The sequence below is a fragment of the Pocillopora damicornis genome, chromosome 6, assembly GCF_964200805.1.
Source record: "Pocillopora damicornis chromosome 6, jaPocDami1.2, whole genome shotgun sequence".
Lineage (NCBI taxonomy): Eukaryota > Metazoa > Cnidaria > Anthozoa > Scleractinia > Pocilloporidae > Pocillopora > Pocillopora damicornis.
In genome coordinates, this window is record NC_142675.1 from 1,556,201 (window position 1) to 1,578,444 (window position 22,244).

The 22,244-nt window shown below is 36.3% G+C and overlaps 2 protein-coding genes across 3 annotated transcripts; one reads left to right on the forward strand and one right to left on the reverse strand.

Annotated features, from left to right (window-relative positions):
* Window positions 1-1,542: 1,542 nt before the first annotated feature.
* Window positions 1,543-13,543, reverse strand: LOC113666226 (potassium channel, subfamily K, member 16). The gene is made up of 7 exons (XM_027181978.2): window positions 13,414-13,543; window positions 11,373-11,452; window positions 8,325-9,189; window positions 5,917-6,115; window positions 4,585-4,777; window positions 3,771-3,963; window positions 1,543-2,876 (listed from the first exon to the last, which is right to left on the reverse strand). The coding sequence occupies exons 3-7, from the start codon at window positions 8,619-8,621 to the stop codon at window positions 2,580-2,582; spliced, it is 1,179 nt and encodes a 392-aa protein (XP_027037779.2). The 5' UTR covers window positions 8,622-9,189; window positions 11,373-11,452; window positions 13,414-13,543; the 3' UTR covers window positions 1,543-2,579.
* A 795-nt stretch (window positions 13,544-14,338) lies between these two features.
* LOC113666227 (uncharacterized) lies at window positions 14,339-22,131 on the forward strand. Of its 2 annotated transcripts, none has more exons than XM_089209570.1 (9): window positions 14,339-14,587; window positions 15,942-16,063; window positions 16,989-17,102; window positions 17,323-17,388; window positions 17,823-17,891; window positions 18,753-18,903; window positions 19,305-19,613; window positions 19,983-20,036; window positions 20,365-22,131. In XM_089209570.1, the coding sequence occupies exons 1-9, from the start codon at window positions 14,452-14,454 to the stop codon at window positions 20,685-20,687; spliced, it is 1,344 nt and encodes a 447-aa protein (XP_089065696.1). In that variant the 5' UTR covers window positions 14,339-14,451; the 3' UTR covers window positions 20,688-22,131. The 2 variants fall into 2 exon arrangements, with proteins under 2 accessions (XP_089065696.1, XP_089065695.1); XM_089209569.1 differs by having other exon boundaries at window positions 14,348-14,587; window positions 17,820-17,891.
* The last annotated feature ends 113 nt before the right edge of the window (window positions 22,132-22,244 follow it).

Sequence of the window (22,244 nt, forward strand, 5' to 3'; positions counted from 1 at the left end):
GAAGTCGGCGCTGTTCTATTAGAGAAGCAACATACTTGTGTATACAAAAAGACGTGCAACTGAACTTACTGTTAGTGTCTTCACTGAATTAAATCAGTAATATTCTTGCAAGATATTTCTTTGAATGACACTGGTTCAAATTAGAATGGCACATCTTGGGATCAGTATTGTTGCCTCAACCTCTTTCCTAGGTTTGCCAAGTCAGGAACGAGGTTGGACTTACCGAAGACCTTCACTCAATTTTTTTATGAACAAATTTCGGATCAACATCAGTATCTGGGCAACTGCCCACCTACCTCTCCCCTAACCTAACCCTAACCCTAATCCTAACCCTAACCCTAACCCTAACTTGTCATCAATTGACTGTTGTTGGGTTAGGGGAGGGGTAGGTGGGCAGTTGCCCAGATACTGATATTGATCCCAAATTTCTACAGAAGGAGAAAAAAATCCAATTTAGCATAGATGTCGTTTCAGCTGATTTCTATTCCTATATATATATATAGATATAAATAAATAAATAAATAAATAACTATATATATATATATATATATATATATATATATAAGAAGCGTAGAATTGGTATACCTAACGATGAACTCCATGTAAGAGGATCCACTGGATACAATGTCTCGACGTGAATTTGTAGTTAATTGTACTAAGAACGTAACGAAGAGGCCAACTCTTGGCTGTTCTGGACGAGTTCAATGCACGACGTTTCGGCCGTTCGGCCTTCTTCAGGTTAAAAATTAAAAACTAAAAAGCTATTTACAATGATTGCGACTTCTAGTCCACTTCGAGTCTACCTTTCACTCATATATATATATATATATATATATATATATATATATATATATATACATAAGCTAAAGAATTAAAGGGAACGCATCGATTCTCTGTGACTCTGAGTTTCGCGCCTAAGCGCTCGTCAGATAGAACTTTCTCTGAAAAAAAAGTTCTGTCTGACAAGTGCTTAGGCGCGAAACTCAGAGTCACAAAGAATCGATACGTCCTCTTTAATTCTTTAACTTATGTATACTTAGCTCTGCTACCACAGCATTGAGCACTTTATGCCAAGGTTTACTCTACCCACATTCATTTATATAAATATATATATATATATAACTAACTGCAGACAGTACTGTTTCGGCCTTCTGGGCCTCATCAGTGCAGTGCTGATGCTAGGATGGAGGTAAGGCTATATAGCCACCCCAAGTGATCTCACACGTGTGGTATCATCTAAGCCATGCCAGAGTGCTCAAACTAGATAAACTAGTGAGCATGCATAATATATAATATATTTATATATATATATATATATATATATATATATATAAACAAAACAAAAAAATCATTTGGAAAATCTAGAGGGCGCGTATGTTCCTGTTGGAGTCCTAAATGTGAATGATATAAAGTCACTGAGGATATGAACTGTAACACTGATTCAATGGAAAGCGGCGAGTCAGTGTGCATAAAGCAGATGAAAATGTATATCATAACACACTTCGAGACATTTATTCGAGGTAGTAAGCAGCAAAGACACAATGACTGAGAGACATGCTTTTAATTAGTTTACAACTGAACATATCTTTTGCTCTCTCTCAAGATTCACTCCTAATCAAAAACTGTAAAAAAAAAACTTTACGAAAATCTCTACCATCACATAATCATTCAATAGTTGTACGCGCACTCTGTGAACAAAGAAAAGAAAAATTTTACAGATTTTACAGTAATGAATGCCCTTTTAAAATGGATACAAAAATAACTTTGAATTATTGTGTTTCTTTTCAAGAATTCCAGGCTGACTGATAGTAATCAATATACATTGACCTTATCGGAAAAGCAGAAAATAATAACGATATACTCGTATAAGATAACTTTGGATAATTTTAGACACTTTTTAGCTGCCAAATTACGACAGCTTTGCGTATTTTTGTTCAAAATTGCCGTATGGCAATAGATTTCGGTTCTCTAATTCGCGTCCAGTGGCATCAATTTTTTTCACATTAAACTTTTCCTTGCCTCAGCAAAGCTCAGTGGAAAGAGATATTTCCATCTCCATCGATTTAGGAAAATAGCCTTTCATAAAAGGCAGGAAGAAGGAAAGCACAACTATTACACTGTGAAAAGAGAAATTTACTCCCTTTTCTTTTCTTATTATCCAGATTACGGCCAGTTTTCTTTAATTTTCCTCCTCAATAAACAACTGTGCCGAAGGAGAAGAGATCGTCGGTAAATCATAAGTCACCGACAGAGACATTACATGCGCGTGTAACATTTACGAAGCACGGGAAACGCGCATTCGTGCGCACATGGCTGTACGCATCTCAAGCACACACAGAAGGCCTTTAAATTTGGAACATAATGTTTTGGTTCTCAAATGTCATCATTGCCATTATTATGATGAATAAACATTTCCAGATTAGCCCTGTATAGGGGAAAATCATTAAATATTTCATTCAGAATTGTAATAGCCACATCTACCTTTGTTAGGGGTTAGTTCTTGACTTAAAGAAGTTCGCAAACCAAAATTAACACTGAATTCTAACGAAACACGGTTGTTCTCTGAAAAGAAAGACGTTTCATGGACCATTTTCTGTGCTCCCGTAAGATTTTCCACCATTTGAGTCCTGTTTGGTGATTGCGCTGTCATCTCCAGACCCTCTCCTTCCTTTATTTCCGTTGCCATCACCCATCTCCTCGTCCCCAATCCCCACGGCTGAGCCAACGAAGGAAGAATCTGACAACTCAGTGTCTTTAAGTTTCTCAATAAATGAGGCTTTCTGCATTTGATGGTGAATGTTAGATGCGATCATACTGAGTGTGATGGAAAGGACTGACAGGCCAAGGAATACGAGGAAAATATTCACGAAGACGAGCTGGGAAAAGAAGATTAAAGAACTAAGTTTACAATTATGGATTACACCTGTAGGTAGAGCTCTTTTCGATTGAGTGTCATAAAACTACAACCAAAGTAATCACAACAGCCAATCAGAAGAAGTGTCCATGAACTCAAAAGCGCGGGAAAACGCGGGCAACCAAGTCGTGATTGATTTTATTTTTACACCTGATTGGTTGAGAGAGTGGCACAAGTTTGTTTTCTGGACCAATCATAGAGCGAAGTAGAGCAAAAACAAGGCAATCCCAGATTCCTTTCGACAGTCAATTGAAAATTGTTCTTATATGTACGCTTGATAAGATGTTAAGCATTCGAAAGGCATACAAAATTAAGAAAAAATAAAAACAAGCAATAACTCGATTATATGTAGCCGGTCGCTAAAATTATCTGTTTTAAATGGGTCTGTAAAAGTCACACAACCTACTCTTCAAATATGATTTCAGAAATTCTGGTCAGTAATGATGAGTGATTAGCATGTAATTTCTCTTTATAATATCACCCCTGCATCACACATTGAGGTCATGAGAATAAAGGAAATGATCACCAACTTAAGAAACTCTTGATTGTTAAACAAATTCTCCTTGTCAGCACCTTTGATATGTATAACAAACAGCATGGAGAATATTTATACTAACGCTTTGGTTTAGAGGGTAAATTGTACAGATGGTATGCATTCATTGCCATGAAACTGATAGCTCTATCTAGTGACAGTTCTTGAAACTCGTCACTTAAAGTTGAATACATTAATTCCTAATTTCTATCTACTAATCTTGTTTTACACAATATGTTCATCCAACAGATATAACACGTGATTATATCGCTGCGTGCTTAATTGCATGGTATATGTAGATGTATGCAAGAAATCGCAATATACCTGCTCCTTCTGTGGTACGACGTCTCCAAACCCAATGGTAAGATACGTTATGTATTGAAAATAAAGAGAGGTGCCAAAATCCCATCCTTCTATCCAACAAAACAGCCCAGCCATAAGAGTGGTGAAGATAAGAAGAATTAACAGACCCATCCACAAAGGAGCGTCCACTTGGCCATCATCTCCGTCTTGGACACTGAAAGAAAATAGACAAAGGTATTAGCCTGTTCCAGGTGTTCAGTTAGCAAAACGAAGCGAAATTGTAGACGGCGCAGTAGTGGTACAGGAGGAAAACGCTGCCCGGGAGGCCTGGGTCAGGTCGCGTTGAGATCTGCGCGACTCGACCCAGGCCTTCCTCGTTTTTTCCACTCTACCGCTATCACCGGCTCGTTTACTTTTGCACTTTGTTTTACTGCCAAAACGCCTAGAACAGGCTTAAAACTCGTTATAGGGAGAGGCATAAAATTGCTTCCCCAAAAGCCTTTTGGTGCCCATGCACTTTTCCCAGTTTCAAAAGCTTAAAGCGACTTAATGCATTCTTACTCTATTTGAATTGCATGTTTTTCCACAGAACCACCGGCGATTTGTCAAGTTTTCGTGATTCCTCGTTTACTCTTAGGTGGAAAGCAGACATTGTGAGAAGAGTTTCCTGCCCAAAAACACAGCCAGGGCTCGAACTCAGACCCCTCTATTCCCAGTCCAGCGCATCAACCACCCTACCTTTGCGTCTGCCATTTAGCGTAAAGATAAAGCACAGAAAAAGACGACACAATGGGTTTTATGCTAAGAATCGCATGAATGATAACATAAAACTTACGTTCGTTCATATTCGTACGACTTGTGAACTTTCCTATACCATTTAAGAAGCCAAGCGCATGCGTCGTTTATGTAATCACCCAAAATTTTACCAACGATAGCAAGGAGTGCTAGGGTCAGTGGTATTCCTAGTAGTGCGTAAATGACACAAATGACGCGGCCAGCTACTGTTACTGGGGACAAGTTTCCATAACCTAAGAAAAATGAGTAATATTGAACTAAAAATATTTGCATTAAGTATATCAAAATAATTATGTATTCACGGCATCCCTTGATCTAATGGGCAGCCAAATTAATGGTTACAATTTACAGACGTATCCGATCTACAGACTTAATAATTTAAATCATTTGCAAAGCGTACTTAACAGTCCCACATGAAAGTGCCCCTCAGAGCAGTCCCTGTTTTTCGGTGAAGTCCCGCAAGTCAAATAGACACATTGAAAAGAGAAACATTATGTTAGCACGCTGCGCTGAACTCTGGAAGTTTGACTTGTACGGCAGACCTCGTCGAATAGCAGAGACTGCTTGTAGTATAGCTCAGTAGCGTTTCTTTGGACAGTCACCTGGTAAGTTTTGATCCACTTGTGCGCGAAAAAATTAATTTAGAAAAATATATATTGCAGTCACTCGTAATAAGGATAAGGAATTCAGGAAGAAATGGAAATTTTTTCTTTCTTTACAAAATTGTATTCTGTCCTTTTTCTTCTCAACTTTTGTATTTTGATTTGTTTCTTTTCGCTACCTATTTATTTAATAATCTATTAAATTCTAGAAAATTAATACCTTGTGTAGTGTAATTAAAAAACAGAATTCTTATTAGTGACTCGAACAATTAACACGCAAACAATAACGTAAATAGATCAACTGTAATTCAATTTGACTAGTGTAATTGTATTGTAATATATGTTTGTAAGTAGTGCAAGTTAATGTAGTGTAAGTATTGTGTAAGAAATAAGTATAGGGTAAGCACTTATTTAAGTATAGTATATAGAATAAAATGAAAATAAAAATTAAAAAAAAATTTTGATACACAGATTTCAAGATTAGAAACACTTTATACAAAATTACAATTATGGTTACGAGGACAAAAGAAACGATCACCAAGAAGCCCTAGATGGTTATTCCTGTTAGCACTTTAGGAAATGTATAGAGAACTGATTGGACTGTGTACATACTGATGTTAGGGGAAGAAGGGTTAATTAATAGAGAGAATCACTGCATGCAGCAGGATAAACAGTACTGGCTAAAGGTGCTCCTAAAAGTTGATTACCCCAAATACCAGAGTTAGACACATGATTAAAACTGCTATATATTGCTGATACATGTTACTTACCAATTGTAGTTGTTACAGTCATACAAAAGAAGATAGAATTATAGATGTTCCATTCCTTTTTGGCTGCAGCCGTACGTTGGTTGGTTATTCGAGAAAGAACACCTTCAAGTTTTTCTAGATCTTTCGAAGTGAGATTTTGCACTAAACCAGGTACATTTATTCCATCGGATAGCGACAAGTTCTGACTTATTTCAGAATTCTGTAGAGATAAAAAGGGCAGTAAATGGTAAACTATTGTTTATGAAACATTTTCAACGCAGATGTGCGTGCAGCCTTTTTACAAGCATCACGTCCCTCTTAGGACCAGTAATGATTTGTCACTTGGAAGGGTGGGTCGGAGGATTTTTAGGGGGATCATATGGTTTTCAGGGGGGAACGGAGTGGGATTTGTCGTTGCCAAAAGAGTATGAGAAAGGGTACTATAGAAAGTTGAATGCCATTTAAAGGCTAATGAAGGGGGGGGGGGGGTGGGGGGGAGGGCCATAGGATTATTACAAAGCCTTATGCGGGGATCACAACCAAAAATTCGCCTTCCCCTCCCTCCCTGGAGATAAACAAAGGCTGGTCCCTTAGGACCAGATTTCAATCAGTTCAAAGCGGAAAGACAATACAAAGCTTTGTCCGTGATCGTTTCATCCTATTTCACGTTTATAAAATATATAAGATATTCCACATGTACTAATTGGTCGAACGGTCATACACCTATCGTATATCACAGTGATTAACCCATAGCTAGTTTATAAAAACAATATACCTCAGTCTCAATCAGTTACTTGACGCATAACCTACGTTGAATGTTGGTTGAACACTAGAAAATGATTGAATCACTCGCCTTCGGCTTTACACTTTTTTCGTGCGTGCGAACATTTCCCCAAGGTCATTATGCCTTTTATTCGATAAAGGGCGCGCTTAATGGTTCAACTTCCTCTTCTGGGCTTTTTTAAAGGTGGAGTTGTTCTCCGTGCATGATTTCGCTTTTGTAAGAAACATTTCGCAAAAAAGGGATTATTGGTGATAAGTGATCGTAAAGAGCAGAACAATCTTCACATGAAAGCCATCCCTTCGATTAACAGTAAATTGAGGTAGAAATATGGATAGAATTTTTGATTCCCACTGTCCCTTTGTTTCCAAGCATTATTAAGAGAACTGCTGGATTTCCGCCAGAGAAAGCCACACAAAAGGCTATACAGATTGAAATTATCCTCAAAAATAATTGATTTTCATATCGGAATTTAGTCCTGAAGGCATTAAGGTCCAGTGATAAATAAAAATGTTTTCTTTACGGACTTGCCAAACATCTTGCGAGTTTTTTCTGTGCAATGCAAGCCCTCAATTTCTACATGATCTTGAACGAGTATCGTTAAACGGGTCTTAATTAAAATTGTTAAATATTGATGAATCTCCTCGTTCAGGAAGCCCACAATCTAAACTAGTGGAAAAGATAGTTGAAAGTCTGTGAGTTTAAACTGATAACGCGGATGGTAAATGTGAGATTTTTAAGTCACGGAGCATGGACAAAGCTAGCAAAGAATAAGCGTTTCTCTTAAGACTTCGAGAAAACTGGCGCAAAAATCTTACAAGCATTTTTAGCGTTACAGTTTTGTTGTTACATTTCCCGAACCGAAAATTTACATATACTGAGATTGACTAATAAATTTATCAGAGATGGCGCTCGAATGATTCGAAACGCATGCATGTAGGGCTTAATTTGCATGTTACCGTCTGCTTTAAAGTTATGAAATTTGTACAAAAGCGGCAAAGAAATTTTCTGAGCCCGATGGGGAATTGATGATCAAAATAGAGTTAATAAACAGAATTTGCATACTTTAAAGTACCGTGGGATTTATTTATCAATGGGTTTACCATCGGGTTATGAATTTTTAAGTTATACCTGATTTGTGAGGAATTGGAGGCTTGCCAAACTCAATTTTTTGTGTTTTCGATTGCTTGAAATAGAGTTCTCTTGCCTCGAGATATTGAAACAGAAGAGTATTCTACTTGATCACACTGTAACGGAAGATGCTTCATTAATAATAGATAACTTATGCTTTCATCTAATGGAATTTCGCGTTGAAAAAAATCAATTGATGCGAGTTTGCTTTTCTTTCAAACGTAGTCACAGCTACAAGTAAATAGACGTATCCGATCAAAATTTGATAACGTTCCAAAATATTCGTTATTTCTCTATAGAAGAAATATATTGTGTGCTATGTTTTTTTGTTCCGAATTATCAGTATTGAATTATACATGATCTAGAAATCTCGTACGTTTAAAATTGTCTAAACGGTGTTATAGCGTCCTAGCGATTTCAAAGTCTCCGAAGCAAAACTTGACTCTATCGAGCGTTTCAACTGAAATTGCGCCCGCGCGGGGCGGCATAATTGATCTAGCATTTTTCACCAACTTACCTTCAAAACATTGAAAATGTCCACCAATTCTTGGGAAGTATTTACAACAACTTTAGGTTGCCGCTCCAGAGCCATGAATATAAGCCCTCCTAAAGTTAGGTAAGCGGCGTTCAGGAGAATCATAAAGAGCGGAAATGCAGCTCCTTTCTTCTGTATCTTCTTTTGGATCCATTTCACACATTTCAGTGAGCTTTTGATTTTGGTTTTATCAATGCTTGGGAGATTCATATTCGGCAGCATTTTCTTCCGATCTCCTTCAGTGTCATCCTCTTTGTCTTTTCCTTTGAAAAGTGGCATGTTCCAATGTGAATACTGCGCGTAATTTGACGATAAAATTCTTTGGGCGTTCTGGGCGTCCAGACGCTGAAATTATGTCAACTGCTACACAGTTCGATGATCAGCCCGTATAGTAAACACGCGCTATTCTCTGAACGTCAAAACTGTTAATTTTCTGTTCACAAGAAGTTTTGCTTCTTTCCTTTGAGAGTTATCCGTTGTTTAAAGACAACTTGCTTCGATCGAATCGACGTCACATGATTGCAAGGAAGAAAAAAAATTCACACTTGATATTCCTTCGAGATTTTAAAACCATTGGAGCGAAGCTAAAAACCACAGCCCACGAGATTGTTAAAAACGCATTGGACCACATAAAGTATTCAAAAATCTGCAGTCCTCAATCATACTTGAACAATTACTCGGCGCCTAGTTTCTCACTTAAGAGTTCAAATTCCTTGATGAGAAATCGAATCAGGAGAAGTTTTCTTGCATTTGTATCTCTTTACATTCAGCATTCCGACTCCATTAGAACTTTCTGAAAACAAACTTCACTCTTCGGCTTTCTGTCCCCAAGCCTACGCATGGATTCCTGCAAAGAATAGAATAATTACGATTCCATTTAATATGCAATGCAAACACAAACAGGGTAATAACAAATTTTTTTTTGTTTAGATCGTTAAAAATAGCGCGCAGACACGGTAGAATCGACACAAAATTTTATGGCAAATGTGAATATTGTACTGTTTAGGAATTGAAACAAGATCGAAACAACTTTTTTTTTTTTTTTTCACGATCGACTGCATTTCAAATAATCATGTGCATATGTGAACATTATAGGAAGTGATTGTCATTTAATTAGCACTTTATATGTATCAATTCACTCCCTTTTTCCTGTACTCTCAAAAACTCACTGGAGTGTTGTCTTGGGATACCAAATACTACGGAAAAACTGTGGAGTTGTGACAAAAAATGTTTCCCAGTGATAGTGGAATGAAAATCGCAGTTTGTTGTAACGTGATTGTTCTATCTGTGACTAGACGGTCTAAAATCTTGTTAAAAGATTGAATTGAAAGGAATGTTGAGTGCTTTCGTAAATTTGCATGTTGGCCTCAATGTTTAATATCGGTTGCCATACACAAGCTTCAGTAATTTGTTTGTTAGATATAAGGAAAAAAAATTGAAAATCAACGACTTCGAACCTGTTCCCACGTCACAATTCTGGATAAAATTGACAAGAACGTTTCTGCCCCAAAATGGGTAAATATTTCCGTCAACACTTTGGGTTTCGGGTATTTTACAAAAATAATTTTATCTAGACTCGATAAATTAACTGTGCTTTTAACTAAATTAATAAAATGAAGCTGGCAGACACTGTGATCGAGAAGGACTGGGACAGAGATAAGGGCTTCGTTTGCGGTTGCTTACACCAATTAAACAAGCCATTTTTTTCATGCTTTTTGCAGAGATCGTTTTCGACAGTTAAAAGCTCTTTTTTTTTCATGATGGAAAACATCGTTTCCGAGCATGGATGATAGGCGGAATCAAAGAAAAAGCTATTGCTTTTCAAATTTCGTTTCCAAGTATAGCAGAACGATCAGCATTTAACTACTAGAACAGAACTGTGCTCAGAACAGTGTTCAAATTAGAGTCGGAAATAATTCGGATTGCTTTGGTTTCGCCTTATTTCATTGTACGTGTGATTGGCCCAGAAAATTTGCGCTACTTTCTCGACCAATAAGATTTAAAAGTTAAACCTATGACGACTTGGTCAATCGCGTTTTCCCGCCCTTTCAAATTGAATTCTCATTGGCTCGCTCCTTTTCTTCCTCTCCTCAGATCATGATTGGCTGTTGCTACTACCTTGATTGTGGAATCAAAGCAGTAGACACTGAATCGTTAATAAGATAAGGCCTGCATACGAAACTGACTCACATTACCATCTTGATACGTTCTCGATGTTTCTATAGTTAAAACCAATTTTAAGAGTTTTATTTTCAGTTTGAAACTGCTGGCCTTGTTGTCAGTGCAAGGCCCACTTCTAAGAATGTTATCTAACAACGGAGGTTATCTCTTATTTTAAGCCTGTAGTGCTTCATATTTTTTAATCACACGGTCATATGAGCCGCTACTGTCTCGCATAGAGCACAGGCGTGTTGTCAACTTCCAAGATTAAGAAAACACCACCAAATGAGAATATATAAAGTGCATTACGTTTTGGCAATAAAATTCGGAGTAAGTTTAAGAACGAATATCATAGACGTGTTGGCAGTAAGACAGTGGTACATTAAAAAACGAAACTATTGTGATCCAAGATTCCTGGTGTTCCTCGCTTAGCGAGTTTGCTCAGGCTATATCTTCCCCTAACTTCCCAACGCAAGCTACAAGGTGCATATCACATGCCCCAACACGAATTTCAATAATAAAACAAATAACGCAAAATTATAAACTCTCAATTCAAACATCACAACTCAGAGTTGCATCTCGCGAAAGTTCTAATTTGATAACTTTCGTGAAATCTCTAATCACTGAGGACCTCTTTCAATTCATTTACATGCACAATTTAAATATTCAAATTACCAATGCAAGTCGTCAACAAATTATACCGTAAAACCGTGCTTGGTTAGCTTACAATGTAGAGCGCTGGACTGCCGTGCCGTGGTCTGGCATTGTTATTGTTTCCGTGATACAAGCAGCTATAAAGCTGAAATGAGTCAGCCTGTCTGAATGACACAAATAAATGAATCAATAAATAAATAAATTTAATTTACTTACAGTTTTAGACGTTTTGGTGATGTTTCTCTTCAACTGAGAATTCCTTCCGCCAAATGATAATTGATTTTAAATAAAACTCTCTGTGGAAACGAAAACGTTTTAAAAATTTTCGGGAAAATTAACGTCGGTAAGTATGACGATATTACATTGAAATTTAGGTAACCGATATGCACTTAGGGTTTTTCCATCCAGTCCAGTTCGTTTCCGCGTGGCTTATCAATCATTGTGACCAATCAGAAGACAGGTGGGGGGGTCACGTGAGGAGACCGCCTAAAGCCAGATCAATTCAGCCACATAGCGGGCTTATAACACGCACAGTTGTTCTCTCTATTGCCCTAAGCTTTTAGTCGAGATCTTCCATTCTAGAATCTGTTTATTCTAAACAAAAAAGGTTGTGGTTATCAATTGTGGTGAAAGTACTGGCAACAAAGTATTTATTTTCTTTCAAAATGTAGTCACTTCAGATATAAATCGCGATATTTTGGCTAATTCTAGTCTTGAGCTTCTTCAGGCGATACGGTCGACTATGTGCGTGTCACCGATGAAGCACGCACGCGCATTCAGTTGGCTTCATAGCCTGAGGGACACAAGACACAGGTAGTGTCAGGGGGGGATTCAGGCGGATAAATAGATTGAGTGAGAAGTCCTAAATTAAAGACTCTTCGTCGAACGTTCTTCTCTCCAAGACTAACAATAAACGATTTTACGATGACTCGAGTTGCGTTTTCCTCGTTAGAGGAGATGGAGAAAGATCAAAAATTTTTTTTGACAACTCCTCTTTAAAAAAAAAAGTATTCTATTTTTTTTTCACGAGGCGCCCATTCACACCAAAGCTCATTAAACATGTTTTAATCTCTTTTGTTAAACGCGGAATAATCTTTTTTTAACACTGAAGCTGCTTAAACCGATGTTTGTCGACTTCAAATTAAGCACGTTGAAAATACAAAGTACTGACTTTTTGAAACCAATGTTAAATTCAGTTTTTCAGTTATCTGTTTCTAATTTTCATTCAGTTAAACCCGGTTCAACTAAACACGTTTCGTTGGTGTGCACTAGGTAGTATCAATGTAATTTTTTTGGAGAAGAGACTTTCTAGCTGGTGTCTATAATCATCCAAGGCCGACTAGTTCCAAAACGGTAAAGGGCTTATCGAAAATTTAATTATTCTTCGACAAGTCTTTTTCTATTGTGTTGATGAGTATTTTTGACAAGTATTCATTGCCAATGTATACAGCGAAAAGAACTTTTTATCTTGATAATTGCCCTTCCCAGCGCAAATCTTAAAATAAATTTTGACATTTTTTTTTTAAATCTTGCCAAGATTGCCAATGTTTCTTCAGAAGAAACATTTAAACGAGTCCTAGTTTTTCTGACCGAATGCCTAGGAAAAAGTAGGTCTTCCACAGTGTGAAATGTTTGAAAAAGTGTTGAATCATTTCAACGCTTATACAGTGCCAAGTTTGTCACATCAGCTGAGAAAATAACACGTTTTCGAAAAACAAATTTTGCTAAGTAAACTTTAAAAAAAAGATTATTCATTGCAACATGTTCCTTCGTTTTGTCTCGAGAAATGGAGCCGAAATAACGTTTTCGTGGTCGACGAAGTGGAATCAACTGATAACGTTAGTTACTGTGTGAAAAGCAGATCGAGAGTTATTACTTACTGAAAAAAAAACTGTTGTGCTTTGTAGGCAGGCAAGGGACTGAAACACTTAGTTGATTATTGACGAAAAATTGTTTAGCGTGGATAAATTACCGTCACGTTAGCGAAGTTTTAAAAGGCCTTATTCCCTCATTTGACTGAAAATCAGCTTTTTGAAAATTTATTGTAGGTTATCAATGTTAAACTTTGCGCTAATAATCATTTGAGCGCTTGACTGTAACTCTGACCAAAAAACGAAAAAATACGCACAGTCGACCAAGAACGTTTGTTTCAGTGGTCAGACTTGAAACTACGGAATCTAAGCAATCAGAATCTCTTTACAAAACGAATTTTGTTTTCCACTGGGAACAAAAAAATTAACTGAATAACACACGTTACCTGAGTAAGTCAGCAGCGCACTAAATAACAATTAAAGGTCATGTTTCGGTCTTAACTCACCTTCCTTTTGTGGAGAGCCACTGGGGGTCTCTCTCGCTGATGAGCCGTCGTTCTCTTACATATGGATACCGAGCACTTCCGAAGACACGAAGATAATTGCGAAATGATACGAAGGTCAACAGATCCCAACCGAGCTGGGATGCGAGATATATAGTATTATTCAGATCAAGGTAAACATTACACGCTATTCTATTCATACAAAGTTTATTTTTTTGCTAACTTTAAATAATTCTGTCCCCACCCACCCACCCACCCCCCCCTGTCTTGACGCAGTTCAAGAATCTTATACGAAATCGGAATTATTTGAAGAGCAAAAAATCTTAATTAAGGTATGTCGAAGAAAATGTTTCGAGAAAAAGAATTTTCAAGCCATACATGGAATTGCAAAAAAAATTCGGATCAAGAGGTTATAAATTGTTCGGATGTAGAATAAGAATTTGGAATATGATATTGGTTTAAGTGAAGAAATTTCCGAAAATAAATGCTGTCTTGTGAATATCCCCCTGCCACACCTCATCCCTTTTTAGAAGATTGCTTATCATCACCTTTATGAGGCAGGGGTTTACTAGAGGCACCAAATACACCAAGACTAGTTCCGGAGGATCGGCTAAATCTCTTTATCCGTTTTCTCTTTTCACTTTTTTTTTCAAATAGCTAACAATACTCGTTCAAATAAATGCAAACGGCTTATTCTCATGGCCATAAGTAATCTTCAAGTTCTTTATTGTCGCTTTTTATTCGCCATAGACTCATTCTACGCACAATTTGGTTACATACTTTTTCCGCTTCCGGTTCCGGCCCAACCTTCACCCTCACTTCCGACGGGGCCCTTAACGCTGAATAGAGACTGGACGCTTACGTACATTCTATTTCCGTCGTACATCTCTTGTAAATCACTTATTGCGAAGGGTTCTTCAAACAATCGGAGAGTATTTAAGTATATTTGCGCTCGATCTTATTTCCATTCAAGGTACAGCGATGGCAAGGATCTTTCGTCGAGCTGCGAATAAGGTTATAAACTCCAGGGATGGTAACGGCTCTCTTGGTCTGCTCATCTTCGACGAAAAAGTTGTGTACGAGAGTTTCCAAAAGCTGATCATTGCGAAAGCGGACGGTAAGTTTCATTTGTGTTGGAAAGCGTTGTTTACAGGATATTTTCTGCATTGGCTTACTGACTTAGGCATTAATGCTTGGAGAGTAGATCTGGATCGCTGTCGAGAGTTTCTCGTGTACAAAATTTCAGCTCACAGGCTTCTACTTGTTTAGAATTTTTTTGTTACGAGTTTTGTAATCAGAAGCCATGTAGCTTGTCACGCACCGTTGACTCTGTTTCAATTCGAAGTTTCGATCAGGTGGCAAATTAGTGAATATTAGACGATCAAGCCTTCTTCAGCAAGTCTCACTCGAATTCTCAATAGAACGATTCATATAAGCGTGGTGCTGTCGCTTTGAACTTTGAATTTGCTACGATAACGTCAAGCTTCGATACTCCTAGATGTGCTACCGGAAGCTAGGCGATATTTAATCGAGTGAAATATGTCATTAGTAAGAGTTGCAATTGAATTTTTTTCCTGATACATCGAATATCCGCTTATTTACATTTAGAAAGGAATTTCGCCATGTTTGGTACGAATATTAATGGTTGATGTGAGAGAAAATAAACAGGAGAGTCCAAGGGTTAAGCGAGTGACGTAAGTGAAGGTTTCTTATGGGGACTCCCCTAGCAGAGGATTTTTGAGTCACGAATGCGCATATATAGTTTTTCTCACTCTCAGTAGTGATCAAGGTTAAATTTTTGTGCGAGATCAATACCTTCACGTGTAGACACATTTCAGTTTCTCTAAACCAATATGTGAGGGAAATGAAACAGTCAGGAGGAAGAACTACTAATCACAGAAAGGTTGGCACTTTCAGTCAGAGTTAATTTTTTTATTTCTATCAAAGTTTTCAGTTTCTGGATAATATATGCTTGTGCATTGTAGGTTACAGTCTCCCACCCTCCCCAAGAGTGACCAGCCTCTAATTTCTCCATACAATATCACCCCTGAATCAAACATTCAAGTCATGAGAATTAAGAAAATGATCCCCAAATAAATATAATCTTGATTGTTAAACAAATTCTCTTTGTCAGCATCTTAGGAATTGTACAGAGAACGGTATAGAGAATTTACATACTGATGTTAGAACACAAACCGCTTGGTCAAGGGATCTCCCTCTTAACCCTAAGATCACCTTTAACACATGCCATAAATCCTTTACACTCTTACATCAGTATGCAAGTTCTCAATACTGTTCTCTACACATTTTTTATGATACTTATAAGGAGAATTTATCAACCAACAATCAAGAGCTTCTTGAGTTCACAATTGTCTTCTTGATCCTCATGACCTTAATGTTTGATTTAGGGATGGTTCTGTTGGGAGAAATTAGATACGTATTTGTTAACATAAATGATTCATCTCCCACAGCATCCTTAGGTATGTTAAAATGGGCCAAGAATGAAGAGAATCTCGCTCTGCAGGATGTGTTCAGCAAAGTGTTTGAGGTGTCCACAATGTGGACAACAGTTATGAAGGATTTTACCGAAGAGGTATTTATAATATTTGTACTTCTTAATCTTTATTATTTCTTAAACAAAAATATAATTTCAAATTATTGTGTTACTTTATAGGGAAAGTAATTGTTAATCCTTTAAGTCCCATGAGCAACCAAGACAGAATTTCTCCTTGCAATGTCAATGCAAAGTCAAGCAGAAAAGTGATGAGAATAAAGAAAAATATTAATTAGGGGATTATTAGTTGATTCAATACCAAATTCTCCAAACTAACATCACAAGAATGAAATGGCAGACAGTAAGGAGAATTACCAATGAGGTCTTGGGAGTTAAAGGATTAACTAGATTGTTTATGAAATCATGAGTGAGATTAATTTCATAAAAAAGGTTGTGGTTTTCATCGAGGTGAATAACAATAAAAGCTAAGTTTTTTCGTTTGTCTCATGACATAGTCACGTGTGATGTAGGTCGCAATGTTTTGACTGTATACTGCTAGTCTTCTTTGCCTGAAGAAGACTATCAGTATGCCTTTAAAACGTCGCGATCTACATCACATGACTACATTGTGAGATAAACGAAAAAACTTAGCTTTTATGAGTGAGATTTGTCAGAAATTTTCGTATGATATATTGTTGTGTGATGTTAAGGAACTTTTAGCTATTTCAGATATTGTGACCTACCTCTCTTATCCTTCACACCCTAGCACCAGTAGGCATATTCTCTATACTGTCCCCTTACATTTCCTTAGGAGCTGAGGAGGAGAATTTGTTAAACAATCAAGAGCTTTTATAGTTAGTGGTCAATTCCTTTATTCCAATGACAAATGTTTGACTTAGGGGTGATATTGTATGGAGAAATTAGATGCTAATCACTCTTGAGTCCAAGGGCTAAATATGGGAGATGGCCATATGCAGATTAATTATGGATCACAATCTAGACACTTCCATTCTTTGCATTGCAGTATCACAAATATCGCAAAAGTTTCAAGGAAATTCTTCAGCAAGAGAAAGTTCTGAATGAATCAAGAAAGAGGGAGGCAGTTCATGTAACAAAGATGAACAAAATTCAAAAGCAGGTTGAAATTTAGAATATTTCATTCAGTTACTTACTAGAATGTAATTATACAGGAGAGTGGTTTTTAAGTTAGTTTATTCAAAGTTGTCATGTTTTAATTTAATTTCCATTTTTAAACCTGATCAAACCAGTAAGAACTTACACTTATAGATCCAGAAACCAAAATATATTCATAACTTCAATTGGTGTTATGTCATTTTTGTTTTTTTTTTCATTTTCAGCTGGATCAAAACAGAAAGAAATCTGATGGAGCCAGACCAAGAACAATATCCAATGAAATGGTTGAGGTATGAGTAGGTTACAATTTTCTAGAATCTGATTTTATTGTAAAACTGGATTGAAATAAAAAATTTTGGTCCTGGTAGCTTCATAATTTAATATCAACCCTAAAAAAGACTCTCAGAAATGTCTAATATAGTACTTCCACTAACATCAACACATATTTCTGCAAAAAAGTGTTGAGAAGAGACAAAAAGATTCATTTGGGTACTCAATGTTAATCTCTTCTCATCACTTTTCTGCTTGAAAATGTTTGATTTCTCAAGGGAAACTCCAGTCACTCAGGGGCGTGAAAGGGCCAATAATCCTGATGCAAATATGGGCTTGTTAGGAGAGAATCTTGAATCAGATCAAGGGAGCCTGGGTGTGAATACCTCTTTCCAGCGATGTATTTGTTGGCATTATTTTGGATTTCTTTTCAATAATGAATTTTTTTCAGCAGATCATTTCACAAGCTGAGCAGGAGCAAGCTGAACTTGAAGTGAAAACAACCAAGCATGAGATCTTTAAGGTTTAAAACTCATGTCTAATTAGAACAGGTAATTTAGTGTTAACAACTGGGTTGAAAACGTAAATTAGCCACCGTAAAGAGTAAAAAAGCTGACGTTTCGAGCGTTAGCCCTTCGTCTGACGAAGGGCTAACGCTCGAAACGTCAGCTTTTTTACTCTTTACGGTGGCTAATTTACGTTTTCAACCCAGTTGTTAACACTAAATTACCTGCTTTACTCTCCCACCGACGCAGCACCACAGTTTCTTTAGAAACTTACCCCTTTATTCATTTCTAATTAGAACAAATTTTTTCAGAGACAAAATTATTTTAGTCAAACCTTGTTTATCTGTGATTACCATGATTGTCCTGATTTTTTTATCATATGTGCTCTTATTACTCCAGTCCCATTTTTTATGAATATTTTGATAAGTCACAATCAAGATCCATAACAACTTTTTTCCATCAAATAAAGCACATTTTATGAAACTCCTGTTGGAACTTTTTCCACTTTTCATAGCTGTGGGATGTTTTAGGGGATGTTTTTAATATACTTTAGATGGTTATACAAAACAATGTTGGTGCTATTCCACTATTGAAGCATCAAGGAATGATAGAATTTATTGCGAGCACACACTGATTTGTACCAGCATTTTAGGTAGATTTAAAATGTTGTTGGTCATAATATAAATGTCTTCAATTATCTGGGCTATTTTACCCAGTCCTCATGAGCTTTGACTGTACTATCAAATCAGGTGGTTTTATCTTCAATATCTGGTAGAAGATTATGTGCTCTGAAGGATTTTGATTACTAACACAGTTAAGATGATTCCAAAGAAAGAGTTTACTTGTTAATATCTCACAACAAAAATTTTCTTTCTCAGGCTCGTCAATTGAGGGAGTCATTGAACAAGATTTCAGATGGGCTTCAGCAATGGGCATCCAAGACAAAATCAGTTGCAGAGACATACAAGAAACTTGCTGATCTTATCACAGATACTCCAACTCAACTCTCAGAAAGCAAAGTTTTTCATGGTATTTGCTGTGATTTATTGAAATAAATGATAACAATTTGAATTTTTTTAGAGACATTTCCAGTGCTTTGCACTTAGTTTGTAAACAGCCCTATAACCTAGACCCATGCCATATTTGCTTGTTTGCTATCTCAGTAAATAGAGAGCTTGGCTGCTGTTACTTTACCATTGTCCAGTAATTTTGTTGTTTTTCAATCTAGTTCCCAGGGTTCTCTCTTTTCCTCCCTCAAAAGAGACTATGGTTGGGAATGGTCATGTGTCTCCCAAAAATTTGGAGATTAGAAAAACCAAATTGAGGTTGGGTCTCATTCGTAAAATTTTGGTCAATACTACCTGGATGGGTAAGGGGACGTATTTCGTAAAAAACAGCGACAATTTATTTTCTTTTTAATTCATTCCCAGGAGCTGGGCAATCAAGAAGCATTGTAAATGATCTCGCTCGACAAATTTCTATTGATCCTGAAATTTCTGCCCAGTTGGCAACAATGTCACAGTCTACCCACTCTTATCTGTATGCCGTGTCTGCGCCTGTGAAGCAAGACAGACATTATGCAGAATTAAATGCTGCAATAGACCAGAAGCTGTCAAAAATGCCTCATCAGCATCTACGAATCAAGGACAGTCTTGTGGACCAACATGCGAGGAGGCCGTTGTCACTGAATGACCTGAGGCCACCACCAACCTCACCCCCACCCCCTCTGCCAAAAAATGGTAAGCAGCATGGATATTACAGACCTTGTGGCTCAAGTCAGGAGTATGTGTTTTGTAAGCTTGGGTGTCCTGTGTTTAGCTAAGTGGATTGATTGCTGCAACCAATCTCTCAAGTTGGTTGAGTTACAAGATAGATGTAAATTTTGGGCATAAATGCATTGAACATACCAGAGACACAATATCAACTTACTTTGTTCCTAAGTATGTTTGAAAAATTCATAATTTCCAAACACTTGACGTGACGAAGAAAGAATGCTTTCTATTCATGTCAAGTATTGTAAATTTTCTCTCCTTTTCTTTTCTTCTTAAGAGCACATTTAAAACATTTTAAGCTAATTACCCAATTTTGTATTTTTCAATGATTTGCAGCAAAGCCAGTTGTTTTTAGAACAAATTCAGCAAAGGAAAGCATAGTACGGAAAAGTGAGTACAAACTAATTATTATAAAATAAATAAATATAACAGTAACTGCAAATGAAAAATTACCATTCTCTGAATTTTTCGAGTGTCCATGGAAACATGGATTAACTAATTTTTTTTAACTTAATCTATCCACAATTAGCTTTTTAAGTTTTTTCAGAAAACAAACTTTAATTATTTATAACAAATATAATTTTAAGTATAATTTTAACTTTTTTTTAATTTTTATGTTAATTGTAACACTAAGTGATTGTGACTAAAAGAATAATACATTCATAAAAGCTTGAGTTATGGTTAAATGCTGACTAAATGTGCTTAATTTCTACTCCAGCTAAGATGAATTCCAAACAGTCAACTGGAAAAATCTGGTATGCAAGGACAACTATCTCAAGCACTTCAGATTCTGACAGTGATGGATACACGGAACCTGTTACAGATGCTTCGTTCTTTGAAAGAAGGAAAAACATGCTTTGCAAAGTACTAAGTGATGGTGCTATAGACCAGGTGGGGGTTCACACTTATGCTAGTAGAGAAACTGGCTATGCATCAACTAGCACAAATTTTTACCATCAACTGGAAAAAAGACCCTCAGGAGAGGACGAGGTTATTGAAGAAAATGAGCCTGCAAGCTACGTTGATCTGATTAACAATTAACAACTATTCACCAAAGTGGAGGTAGCTAGTGTTGGATATTTACTAAGCAGGAAAAGGGAGAGGTAAATATTCAATGCTAGTCACAGATGCTGAGGTGAATAGTTGTTTTTTTTGTATGTGCTAATTAAAAATAGTGGGATGATTTATTCTTACAACAATTTCAATATTCTTGGGTGTAAATCCTGCTTGCATGCTTTGAGGTAAATACCAAAGTATATTCAGAGTCTTAGTAGTCCATCAGAGCATGCCTTCAATGCCATCCACAATTCTAGTATACACTTATTACAGATAACCGTTATACACATTAGTGTTGCAAATTATATTTTAATAGTGAATTTAAATTGTACATCAACTTTTTATTTACTAACTAAAGAAAATCGATATTATCTATTTCAACTACCAGGTTTTTTGCTATTTTAATAGTCAACAAGTTCCAAATTATGGTTTTAGTTTTGTAATTTAAGATTAATTTTGATTCATTTTTCTGGAAATTTGTAAAATTCATGAATCGTTACTGACTTAGAGCAGTTCCAGCAAACAATGGACCAAATTAACCTTTGTAAAATAAGTCCTAACAATATATAATTCAAGTGATTGTTTACATCACAGAGGATAGATAGATAGATAGATAGATAGTTTATTAAAACTGCATTGCAGCCAAAGGCTGAATTACGCAATAATTACAAAAACTTTACAATACTTGAAATTACAAATGAATCCCAGAAAATAAATCAAAAACTGATTTTTAAGATAATATTAAAAAATTCTATATATATTGAAATATGTTAAAATATAAAGCATGAATCTAAGTGGGATAAAACTACAGCGTGGACTGTTTCAACATTGCATATATAACTACTAAATGTGCTCAATCAGCCTTGTGTTGCTTCTTTGCCAAAATCTTTGAGGTTTAATGATTGTGTTCACTTCTGAACATGCAATTTTCTTTTCCATGGTGGAAATTTTGAAATGAAGCCATCTTAATGTTGAACATTAAGTTGCCATTATCATGATGTTATTTCAGTTGTCATTCATTACTATTACAGGTATAATAATAATTATTATCAATAATAATACTGAATCTCTGTATTTTTATAAAGTTGCAAGTTTTCTCAGGGTAGTATTAAATGTATGTCACTGTTCAACCATGTTCAAGTAGACTAGAACAAAAGAGTGTATCAAATTCTGTGGCTTGACTTTTTACTTTTCTAAGGTTTAGACTGAAATAAGAAAGTGTTCAGAGTATGTATTTTTTAGACAGAGAAATCTAGTTTTTTAACCCATGAAGTTTTAGTAGTTTTATTCACAATGAAGCTGAGTTGAAAGAAAACAAATTAGCAGTATTTGACTGCACAGAATGAAATATTGCAAAGTAGATAATTATTGTACATTAAGTGATTATTAGAAATAAATTATTACAATCATTAGAAAAGATTGAACATGACTGTAGTTGTCATTTGTTTGGTTTACAGTTGTAATAAGTCATGGCTGGTAACACTAGCAGTTTGCTCCCAGAAAATCTTTCAATTTGTGTCAAAACTAATAAAAATTCATTTT

Coding starts and splice junctions, on each gene's coding strand:
- LOC113666227 (XM_089209569.1), top strand. CDS start 14,452: ATGGCAAGGATCTTTCGTCGAGCTGCGAATAAGGTTATAAACTCCAGG. Junction 18,904..19,304: donor AGAAAGCAAAGTTTTTCATG/GTATTTGCTGTG, acceptor ATTCATTCCCAG/GAGCTGGGCAATCAAGAAGC. Junction 19,614..19,982: donor ACCCCCTCTGCCAAAAAATG/GTAAGCAGCATG, acceptor AATGATTTGCAG/CAAAGCCAGTTGTTTTTAGA.
- LOC113666226 (XM_027181978.2), bottom strand. CDS start 8,621: ATGCCACTTTTCAAAGGAAAAGACAAAGAGGATGACACTGAAGGAGAT. Junction 6,116..8,324: donor ACATTTTCAATGTTTTGAAG/GTAAGTTGGTGA, acceptor TTATCTCTACAG/AATTCTGAAATAAGTCAGAA. Junction 3,964..4,584: donor TCGTACGAATATGAACGAAC/GTAAGTTTTATG, acceptor ATTTTCTTTCAG/TGTCCAAGACGGAGATGATG.